This window comes from Anguilla rostrata, chromosome 1 (genome assembly GCF_018555375.3).
Source record: "Anguilla rostrata isolate EN2019 chromosome 1, ASM1855537v3, whole genome shotgun sequence".
Taxonomy (NCBI): domain Eukaryota; kingdom Metazoa; phylum Chordata; class Actinopteri; order Anguilliformes; family Anguillidae; genus Anguilla; species Anguilla rostrata.
Genome location: NC_057933.1, coordinates 51,250,840 through 51,262,880, shown reverse-complemented (window position 1 = coordinate 51,262,880; position 12,041 = coordinate 51,250,840). Strand labels below are relative to the sequence as shown.

The window sequence follows — 12,041 nt, the reverse complement described above, 5'->3', positions numbered from 1 at the left end:
GAGGGAGCGTGGTAATTGGAAAGGCCTGCGCTCTCCGACAGGGAGCCCCGCTGCCTCCTCTCCCCTCCTAGCTGCGCCACGTGGAGCCGCAGTCATGACATTCCTCCCCACAGTGATAAAATGCGCTGGAGAGGTGGGAGAGCGCGCCCCGCGCCGGGCCCCGTGTTTTATCACTCCTCTCGGCTCAGCCTAAACAAACAGCAGTGCCAAGCAGCAGCTCATTTTCTTAAACAAATATGTGCTTTGCAAGTCATTAACCCCTCACGTTGTCAGCCTTCAGAAGCACCCTGCGCACGAGCTGCTGGACAGACATGTCAGCGTCATTTGACCTGTGATTTTCACCCACGTGGCTACCAGTTACCCCCAAGATGCAACTTCTTCCAACCAAAACAGGTTCATTACACTGGAGAAACTGTAGATACTCCATTTTCAGGTAATTATCCTGCAAGACACACCCTATCAGCCATTAATTGTGAGACATTCAATCTTCTACCGCAGAGAGGGAAACTTAATGCTCCTGCTTTGATTTTGGTTTGGAATAATAATATAAAAAATTCTGAAATAAAATTTAGATAATGAGTGTCATGATTTGTCAGAACTCTGAAATATAAGGCTGTGCATTTAACAGGTTTATAATGTATTATTAAACGAAAAGAGTTGGGGTGGTCCTTTTAGCTGAACAGTACAGCACATCATAAAAAGTACAAGAAGGCGAAACAGCTGTTTATGATTAAGTAATTGATTGGACAACTGACAAGTAGAGCATTTCTTTGAGATTTAATAAATGCATTTTGACAAGTGTTAGGAAACAGCGGTAGGTCTGTCCATAGGTGGTAGTTAGAGATGGAAATGGATAGGGCATCAGCAGTGGCAAAGGCTGTCTTTTTGGGGAAGTGTGTGATGTCTACACAATGGCAGATACATTACATATCCTGACCCACACTGAGCACCAAATTTATTTTTGCAGCAATTTAAATATTTTGTACTGATTGCACAAGTAGCCAGAGCAAACGTGGCTGGTATGAATTTAACTTCATGCTTCCATCAAAGACAGCCTCTGCCCATGTGGCAGGTGCTCAAAGTTTCATCCAGAATTTTTCTTGGTAGATTTGCAATCATAGCTGATATTTCTCCTGATATTTACCCTGTTGAGCGTAAACAGATGAGGTCAGCCCTAATCCCCATGGTGCATCTGGAGAAATACTGAAACATGGAGAGTAGGTCTGATGGAGTCAGGAACAGTCCTAAGCAGAGACATATGTTAAACAATTTTGGTGACGACCCTAGAGTAGGCGGGTAGTTTCTAGGCTATCAGCCCGTCACTGAGGTTTGTGCCCTCTCATTAATCACTTCCTCTCGTGGATGAGGTCATTGGTGCTGCAGTAGCCCGCTGCACCGCAGCACTTGTGAATGGATGAAATCACCCCCTCAGTTCTCCCCACAACCAGTGCAGAAAGATCATATGCGTCACTGTTAGTTAAGACATCTAAGATAGAAAATTCCAGCAGTCCAAATATAGTACCACAGTGAAAGCAGCACTTAATACAATGTTTGTCATTTTAATTAGCTTTTTTTATTTATTTTTTATTTAGACTTTTAAGAAAGGTCTTGGTGTGCACTATTAAAGTCACCAGGCCAGTGAAAGTAATGGGTACCAACACATTTGTTTAATTTCTGCTCTCCCTTAAGTAACAGGTATGATACGTAATAATGATAATGACTGCTGTGGAACGGAGAGTAAAACGTAAATTACTGAGGTTGCCACCTGGATAAACTCATAGCTGGAGAACTCTTGGGACCTTGAAGAAGCTCCTGACCTCAAAGTAACTCACTGATGACTAGCATGTGTGACTAAGGACAGCCAGGAGAGCTACTGGCCTCTAAGAGACTGGAGGGAAATGTTAAAACGAGAGGGAGCCAAATGTCCAAGCAACCACCATATCTTAAGAGCTTTACTTTCTGCTTTCACTGGATCAAATTCAAATTTTATATAACAAAGGCCTGCATTCAGCTGAGCCACAATGGGCTTTGTCAAGAAGACTAAGTAGGGCGTAAAGAGTAGGCATAAAATAGAAAGGTTACTGGCTTGACTGTAGAAATATAAGGTCCCATATTTTAGAAATCAGAGTTTACCTAGTTTTGGAATTCATTGTGTAGTGTGACATGATACTTACTATATGTGCTGGTAAAATATTAGCTTGCTTCTACTTCACATCTTTTATTGTTGTATAAGAAAGAAATTACCTGGCTAAACGATCAGTTCATAACCGGCCCCAATTTGGGCTCCTGTAAAAACAGCCCATCATTTTATTTTATGTTATTTGCATAAACCACACCCTTGGCGAGCCTCTTCTTAAAATGAGATAACGCCCACCATTTTATGATTTACCATCCACGACCACAGAGTATAATAACGAAGGAGCAAGCAAGCGAGATTTCAAACGTAACCAACAAGACATGCCATGTTAAATGTGGTGTTTTACATTTTTTTTAAATCTTTCCAGCAACAATCAGCTATAATCAGCTACAACAGTTAAAGCTTGGAAAATAAGTGCTGTACAGCTCTCTAGCTAGGCAGCTAGATATGTGATAGGTAACCAGTATTTTATGATTAGATGGAAAATGCTTGCAATTCAGACAGTTCACTGCCTCCTGGTTGAGGTCCGACTGTGGCTCAAACATATACAGCGTACTGGTCGATTTACGGAAGTCATGTACGTTTGTTCCCTTTTCCAGAGTGGGAGTGTGAGCGGGAGATGGGAGGAGCACTAGTGTCATTCACAGTCAGTTAACCAATCAATGCAGGTGGATTTATATTTTTAATAAATGTACTGCACAATTTTTTCCCTTAAAAAACCTTATCAACATGTTTGGTATACCTTGTTGACTAATATAAAATTGTAAAAAGTAGCACACTTTAATAGGGGACCTTTAAAAGTTGGAAGTATAAGATTATTTTTGGATGGCCTTTATTATCGGTTCCAGTAGATTACTTCTTCCCAATCCACAAAAAAAAAAAAAAAAAAAAACAATTTAAAATTTGATCTGCATACATCTCTGTATGCAAGACAGTGGTCTTGGTTCATTCCACATTTTGCTTAGTTTTTATTACAAATGCATTCAAATTGTATTTTCTTTCAATGTAAACACAATTTTTTTTCCCATTCATTTTAGAAATCACTGAATTAACCAAACTGTATTTGTGGAAAAAGACAAAAAAAAAAAAAACATTTGTTTTAATTTAATGTTTTAAAGTTAAAGTTTAAATAACATTAAATTTGGTTTAATTTAGCCTTTTGTCTGAGAAGGATCTCCATTATTTAAGATGTCATTGTATGAGTTTCAGCAAAATATTGCAGATTTGACAAAATGTACAGTGCAAAAAGAAGTATTTTCTTTTCTGATCTGTTTTACATTTGCTGCTCCAGGGTTAACTCTTGATTTCCCAGCTGTGTCTAAGTTGTCCACCATGCTCTCTTTCTCTGCGCTGCACAGTTATGCCTTTGTAAGTTCTGCCAAGGAACTGCTATACGTAGGTCTCAGAGGAAAACACGGCATAACTTTATTGTCATATAAACGAAAGGAAAATAGTGATCCACAGGCATTTAAATAGGACAAAACAATTGTACAAACTGCATCTTTAATGCATCTTTAACCAAATCATTACAGTTATATTGAGTGGAAGCCTTTATCTGATATATTTCTCTATCCCCCCATGGTGAAGAATTATCCAACTTTTTCTAGCTAAGTCTTGGCTTTGCTTGGTCTGAAAGTGATTAGGCATTTGAAAGATTTGCATGCTTTCCGGGAGGCTGAAGAGATCGGGCATAGGCCCTCGTGTGTCAGGCCGCACCTGGGGAGAGCCAAGATTTTATAGCGAGTCGACAGGCGCACACGGCAGCCAATTTGCGCTCTCGCTAATTAAATCACCCGACTCCCTTTACAGTTACAGAACAGGCTCATTATCGGATTGACTCAAAGATTAAATGGATTTAATTAAGATTTTTTTTTTTTCTTGGACCTCTGAAGCGATTTTTCACATCCCTGCCATGCTAACTCATACAGTGAAGCCTTCATCAGTTGGTGGGGTATTATTATTTTTACAGCATGACAACATCTTTAAATGCCATGGAATTTGATTATGCCACATCTACATCATCTGTACCCTCAACCCCACACGCACAAACACACACACACAGTCTGTCACACACACACACACACCTCCACCACCACCAAACCCCCTTACTATGGTAATTAAAAGTTCATCCATCAGATTATGTCATTGGTTACATGTGGTCTGGCTTCTGATATATGACTCGGTCTGTTAAATGAAGACTGAACCTTTATTTTGAGTGATTTGCCGTTCTTACTTTATGTGCAATTTGAATTGAGATAGATAGAACTTAGAACGTACACATAAATATGCATATAAATGTAATGGAGAACAATTTGCACAGCATTCAGAAGACTGTTCCTTCGCAGTCCATACAATCTCGCACGTGGACGGGAGACCCACATGTTTCCATCCCAGACCACGGCAGAGTTTGCTTTGAGTGTTTAATGTTCCAAATGCGTACCCCGTTTTATTAATGTTGCTGGATTGGAGCAGCTTTCCCCTGGCCCACACACATCTGAACAAATGCAGCCGGAGAGGGTAATGGGTTAGAACAAACCAGAAGCTCTCCTCTCTGATTTGGGAACACCATGGCCAGTATTCTTTCCCAGAAGACCTCCCTCCAGCATCTACCACCGTGCTGGTGACGGGGCAGTTCTGCTACCAGGAATGTTGTTGTTCTGCCAAATTATTCCACCATTTTCCCCATCTCCTACTGAATTCAAACCTCAGTGTGATCTCTTTCGGTGTAAGTAATTTCCAAAGTCTGCCTGAAATTTGAGGTTGGAGCAGCACATCCTGTGATTCAATGGCCAAATCCTTCAGGATTAACTATCTGGCTACCAGCAGAGGAGGTGTTATTTCAAAATAAATGGCTAGAGACTTAACTAGACTAAAAATCTTTTCATTATCTTAAATGGTTATTATCTTTGATGGGGAGGACACTGTTAATACAAAACCAGTGGAAAAGCTGTGATGGAACACAGGAGATTGGCAACTAAGATGTGTCTTAGTCTTCGTCTTGTGTTTTTATTGTCATAGGGAACATTTTTATATTCAACAACAGGTTCTGGAACTTTCCAGAAGAAATTGTGACCACAAAATGAAGAAGGAATATTATTCAGTCTTGAGATGTGGACAAGTGTCAATATGGAACATAGAATTGAAACTGAGAGAAAGGAACTTTTCAGTCTTAGTTAGTCTTCCCTCTTTCCTTTGTTTATCGAAAGGCTGCGTTCTAACCAAAAACAAAACAAAACTAACAAAAAAAAATTCCACATTTATAGGTTACAGTGCTGCAGACCTATTACAAACTGGCTTTAGAGCAACCAACCACACATTTAATTAAGGTCCATAAAAATGACCCACAGATCCTTTCCACATGTAAAGGATCTGTGGGTATGTGATATGTGACAGCCACAGTTCCAGAAGAGGTCCCTCTGTCCTCCTTTCCCATAGGACATGCTTAATGCTGCTGTCTGGCTCTTAGATGCACCAAACCTAGATGGAGCCAACAGGGTCCTTTTAGAAGGAGAAAGCAGCACGGCATCAAAGACACTAGAAGTGTACAGTTACAGTATGAGTAGAGCTGTAGTACTTATACATGACACCCCACAATTCACCATCTGTATGTAGAAGTTTTTCTTTTTCAAATAATAGTGATTAATAAAATGGATGGCAAAAGTATTTCAGTAAAGCACAGTAGTACACCATGAGACAGCAGTGCTATCTGTCTAACAAACCTGTACAAGTGTGCTTTCCTCCTGTTTTTATATGAGTATGAGATCACCGTGTGGCAGACAGTGCAAAGAAAATATGCAAAAAAAGCAAAGCCGATTATATAAATGTTAACTTAATTTTAAGTTAGAGAAGTTAATTAAAAATGTAGAACAAGTTCAAATGTGGCTAGATTTAATGGATGCCTGAGTCAGTTTAAGTGACACAGGAGGGGACTAGCATGGAATAAGTGCAATAGTAATAGATTAAACAGACAAATTGCTTTACAAATCGCTATGATTAATGAATATGCTGAGTGTACAACCACAAAATGTAACTGCGGCTGTTTGAGTAAGCCCACATTCTATGGTATTTTATGCTGATTATTACAGTGTTCTCATCTCTCTTGTTTTATTGGGGAGCGGTAGCGTCTAATGGCTGCCAGTGAAAGGAAGCAGTACCTGTTTGAAGTGGCAGCTCTGATACAGTAGCCCTTTCATCTCTCTACGATGCTTGTCTTGGCCTCCAGCCCGTTGTTCATAAAGCATAATGAAAATCATAATGCACGTCGATTTCCATGTGGAGAAGGCGGACCGCACGACAGGAAGGCTGAGGCGCCACCGTTTGCAAGTTTTCAGTGCGAGTGGCTTTTTAATGAGCATTAACACGGGGGCATGATTAAACGTACTGTTTTGGCATGTAAAAATTTGAGTGCTGCAGTACTTGTGATATGCATATGTTGTTCTTGTTTTTTTTCTCTTTCATCACAAAGTCTAAAGCAGTAAAAGAAAAATAATTATTTTTCTGAGTTGGATTATATTCGTTCTGTAAAATACACATTTAACCTTGATACTTCATACTTCAGTTACATAAAAAATGTAATTGTTTTTCTTGGTAAATTAACAGTATCAACTTACAGTTCTGCTCAATGGGTCTTATGTTCCTTATTTATTAACACATCTACGGGCCTTCTGGTTTTCTTTTTTGTTTGAAAAAGGTCCCTTCTCATTGAGTCACTGGGAGATTAACCCCAGGTTCCCCATGGGGATTTTTCTTTTTTATAAGGTTGAATGAATAAATGTAATGAACAGTGAAATACAGACAGTATGTGACTACAAACTGCCTCGGGCACGACTGCAAACTACAAACCTCAAAGAGATCAAAACTATAAAAAGAGGATGCTGAGAGGGATGGATGAAATGTCTCCTCCCAGCATCCCAAAACAGAAACAAAGCAACGTTGCAATTTTTTAAAGAGAAACTCATTAAAATGGGACTGTCAGTAGCTGTCAAGTTTTTTTTTAGCCTGTCTTTATTTTGCAAATGAGGGCCTATTAGTGAAGGCTGTAATGGGGTGGGGTGGAGGCAGCGGGGTTGTCTGCCCGGGGGCTTAGCTGGATCCCTCTGTTCTGTCGCCAGCTGTATGGCTACATGGAGAGCGAGCCCCTCACCCTGCAGCTGTTCATCGGGACCGCAGACGACCGCCTGCTGCGACCGCACGCCTTCTACCAGGTCCACCGCATCACCGGCAAGACCGTTTCCACAGCCAGCCATGAGATCATGCAGTCCAACACCAAGGTGCTGGAGATCCCTTTGCTGCCAGAGAACAATATGCGGGCCATGTGAGTCTGTCCGTCCGCATGTCTGTCTGTCTGTCCTGTTTAGCTGTGCTGGGTCTTTCTGTGACCACATGGCTGACTGAGTGCCTTTATCTAAACCAGTCTCTAGATTCTGTCTTTTCTTTCTCTTTCTCTCTATTGGTGTTTCTCCTCTTTTGCTTTTTGGTCATGCCTTCACTCTCCCTCTCTATCACACATGAGTTTTTTTCCCCTCTCAACAAATTTATCTAGATTATTTTCCAAGATATACATATTCAATTTTCAATTTACTCTATAGCAAACATTTGCATTGCCACAGAGTATGCAATAAAGCAGGAAAATTCAGTCTTCCTTTTTTCCTTGTCAGTTTGCTTCAGTACTCTCTCTAGTGCGTGTGGATGATATGAGGGAGAAGTGGCCATGTCCTCCCCTCCCTGGTCGACGCCCCCCATGTGATTCACAGAAATAGCAAGGGGGAGCTGGCCGTTTGAGAGGTTTCTCACTGGTGTTTATTATGGCGAATATGAAAGAGGAAGGTTCATTTGCCTTGTGGGTAGAATGTGTCAGCTTCAATGATGGAAGAAGCTTGTGGGTGCCAAACAATCCCTACTGACTCATGCCACAGACTGAATGTACAGTGATTCTTTCACCGAGCTGGACTGCGGTAGCATCATGGAAGCCAACTGCCATTGTAACATAACAATTGGAATAAAACTGTAAGCTGGAATACGGGTTAATTTAGAACTCCTGAAAACGGAATGCCCCTCCATTACTGTCGTAGAGGACCTGTCCTCAAGCCTGGTGCAGGCTCTTCTGCATATATGTATTTAAAATAAACTAGGCTCACGGTACGGACCCCATAATAGTCACTGTTTTAAGACCTGTCTTTAAATGAGAGAACCAGCACACATTTGAGTAATGTATCTAATCTTGCCCACGTGTGTCCTCTACACTGTTACCTACTACTAACCAATGGGACAGTCAGAGGCAAGCTTTGCCATCTCAATGACAAGCTGTTCACTTCAGTTTCTTCGCCTGGGGCGCCATAGTTCTCCCCTGTGCATGGAACTTGCCAGGGAATGTCACATTTCTGAGCCCAGACACTCAGGTTCTGAGATACCCAGCCCTTGCTCCCAGGAGGCCCGTTGCCAGACGATCACATTCGTCAGGAACTCAGGGCTGCAGGCCACTGGCCAGGAGTTCACCTAAATCAGCCAATCACCTGCTCAGCAGCGGACTGGGCCTCAGCAGCGTCTGGAAGGGCTTGCGGGTGTAATTCTTCAAACCGGAGTTATGCAACCGCGTCACCTCAGCGAGGAGTTTTCTCAGTTCAGTCATGAGACAGCCCCGCTCTCGCCTCGGCGAAGAATGTTGGCAGAGAAGAGGGCTTCCCTGAAATTAAATTTTTCAAATTGATTTATTTTTATTCTAGAATGCAATGAAGGTTTTTATGACCTGGCCACCGGGAAATTTTCACACATGGGATCGATCGAAATATATCAGATGGACCATAAACATTACAAATAATATAACGCTACTAAAATGTCTCAGGAAGATCGACCCTGTTTTGTGATATTTAGCGTTGCACAGAGGGACTGCTTTGGATTGGAAAGGCCCATTTCGGCATCATAATCTAAGGATGGAATTTATTTAAGATTTATTAAAATGTTCCTCTGTTGTGATATTTCATGGTCAGAAACAGGGTTCACTCCAACGAAAATAGAATCAGTTTTTTTTTTTAAGAAAAGCAAGTGACAGTTGTGTTTGTAAATGGCAATAAATGAGCTTCTGTCGGGCTTCTGCACAGCAGTTGCCTTCTGTACGAAAAAGTTTTGTACAAAACTCGACTAACTGTAGGCAATTAACAAAAGCGCGTGCTTGACATTTGTCTTTTCAAGCGCAGTCAAACGATATTAGCCGTTGGAAGCAACCGTGTCACAAGGGTTAAATCTTCACTTCTGAACAACGGAATCAAAGAAGAGATGTAGAAGTGGACTTTTTTTTTTGTTCTCCAGGGCTTTGACAGGAAAGTGTAGGCCGGCGGACGCGGAAAGGTCGCACCGGGTACTGCGCCGCTGATTGAGTCTTTCCATGGGTCGTGAAAAGGCATCTTGATATCTTCAGCCATCACTTTGTTCTCATTCCAGCGCCGCGGGCCCCGCGTGGGAGGGGGACAGTTCAGGTTATCTCGGCTCATTGTTTTCGGCCCGTATTGCATCACCAGATGCCCGCTCGCCAAAGGATTTATGAAGCCGTTAGCATGTGTTCCCATGCGGGCATGCATGAGTCAGACACAAGTGTATTAAAAAATGAAGGCAAACCTTGGGCACAGACACAATGTATGGAACTGTAATGTTTCATTTTATATAAAGAACATCGTTTTTTATATAATATAATTAACTATACTGTATATTGAATAAATATGCTTCTTTTTGCTTTCAATTTGCTGAACAGTGAATCCATTATACGCAGTGAAATTCATCCGTTAATGTCCTCAAGGACATTATTGTTTGAATTGATTCAAACAGCCTTCAGACAGTACTCTGTCGAGTACACACATCTGATTCCATGAAGAGTGCATTGCAAAAAAATTACTTCATGCAAGACTACTAAGCAGCTTGTAGTAGGTATTATTTTTTTTATTCAGTCACATTTTAGGCACTGAATTCTGGAAAATATTAATATATAAAATTTGACATTTATCATGTTCCAGGAATTTAACCCCAAAGTTAGAATGTAAAATTAAAAAATGCTAAACCATCTCCAATTCGTATTCTTTTTTTTTTTTTTTTTAATCAGCCAGTGTACTTTTATTTAATTTCATGAAAGCCCAGGCTGAGAAGTGAAGCATTTTTCCACTGAGCAGTTATTCAAAGGAAAATCCCCTGACAAAAAAAAGATAAAATGAAAAAAACTCCAATGCTAAATGTGGCAATGGTTAGTGAAGTTGAAACCATAAATGTTTTGAAAAGGCTAACAGCACTAAACTGAGAGGAGGATAGGACAATGAAGATGTTAATAAAGAGCATGATGAATGGTCGAAGTGGGTGTAAAATGCACGGCAAGAGCCAACGGACTTCTCGAGCTGGAAAGATTCACCGAGAGTCCAACGTGACGAGGTCTTGCTGGATGCTCCTTGGTGGACCATTAAAACTCTGACATTAAGTAATTCATTTCCAAAACAGCACTCTTTGAAAGGTTTGGATTGGATGTGAGGGACAGTGTGGCCGATTCATGTTTCCACAGAAAACTCACAGTGCCGTCGCTTTGAGGTCCAAGGAGGCCCTAGACAGATGCTGCTTTTCGTTGGCGACTGTCACGTTGAAACTCCACAGCAGCGAAGGGCCCCGGCACTCTCTGATTGGGCTGACCCCACTGTACCCTGTGAAATTATTCCAGGGTTCGAGTGGAAATTTAGGGTAGACATTCAATGGAAGTGTTTTTTTTTCAGTGCCTTAAGTGAGCTCCTCCTGTTGTTCCATTGGGTAACAGAGCCCTGTTTGACTGCCCAATCACAATCCCTTGTGCCCCACTCCTGATCTCACCTCACTTTCTCGCTGCAAATGAAAATCGATGCCTCCGTTCACGTATCTGGATAAATAAAGGTTAAATAAAATTAAGTTCAAATAAAATGGACAGTTGGGAGGTGGGTACAGGGGGGAGTTCATTCACCTTGGGGAAGAGGGTCACACCTCTTTTAGGTAGGCTTCGCCTTGCAGTTCATTTGTGCTCTCCTTCCCCTTTGGCAGAATCGACTGCGCGGGGATCCTGAAGCTGCGCAACTCCGACATCGAGCTGCGGAAGGGCGAGACGGACATTGGCCGCAAGAACACTCGAGTGAGGATGGTCTTCCGCGTTCACATCAACCAGCCCAACGGTCGGACCGTGTCACTGCAGGCAGCGTCCAATCCCATCGAGTGCTGTGAGTACCCTTTGTCTGTCCACTGCCGCTCTGGTTGTGGAGCCACGCAAACTGTTATCAGCTTAGTTATTGCATGACTTAGTTATTGCACTCTGGAAAACCCCATGTCCAGATGTTTTTTTTTTTGTTGTTTTTCTCAGTGTAATTTAGAAGAAACATTTGGTAATCATTCTGAATAGAAATTCATTTAGAAGCCTAATGTCGACAACTGTGCACCTTATCTCCACCATTGCAGGGGCTTTGGTAAGAAATCAGAAATCATTTAGAGCAATATTACTGACTGCCAAAGGTTATTTAAAGGTGCAGAGGCTCTGAATGCTTTGAAGACCTAATACGTACCAAGACGTTGAGCAGCTTAAAGCACTTTCCAATGTTATGGCCTTCATTAATGTTTCTAATGTTTCCCATAAATTTACTATGATGCTATTACTGTATCTAGTGGGAGCTCACTGTTGATGACATAAAAATAAATGGATTATGTCATTACAATTTAAGTATCCCTGGCTGTGAATGCGATCACAATGACCAAGCACAATTAAGACAATAAGTGAAGTGTTAACAATAATCGCATCTGACCATGGTTCAATGCAAATTAATCATTTCAACCATGCATAATCATGCTCGGTAGACCGATGTCTGGCAGTCGAGTTGCCGTCAACCGCCCTGGCATTCGAATGTCTTGACAAGACACT

At 41.5% G+C, this 12,041-nt stretch overlaps 1 protein-coding gene across 3 annotated transcripts in view; it reads left to right on the top strand.

The window, feature by feature from the left end:
- nfatc1 (nuclear factor of activated T cells 1) overlaps positions 1-12,041 on the top strand; it is a 75,092-nt gene that overhangs the window by 15,163 nt on the left and 47,888 nt on the right. For all 3 annotated transcript variants that reach the window (XM_064341402.1, XM_064341417.1, XM_064341410.1), the window contains exons 4-5: positions 7,249-7,451; positions 11,177-11,349. In XM_064341402.1, coding sequence (XP_064197472.1) covers positions 7,249-7,451; positions 11,177-11,349 — 376 coding nt within the window. The remainder of the gene's footprint in view (positions 1-7,248; positions 7,452-11,176; positions 11,350-12,041) is intronic.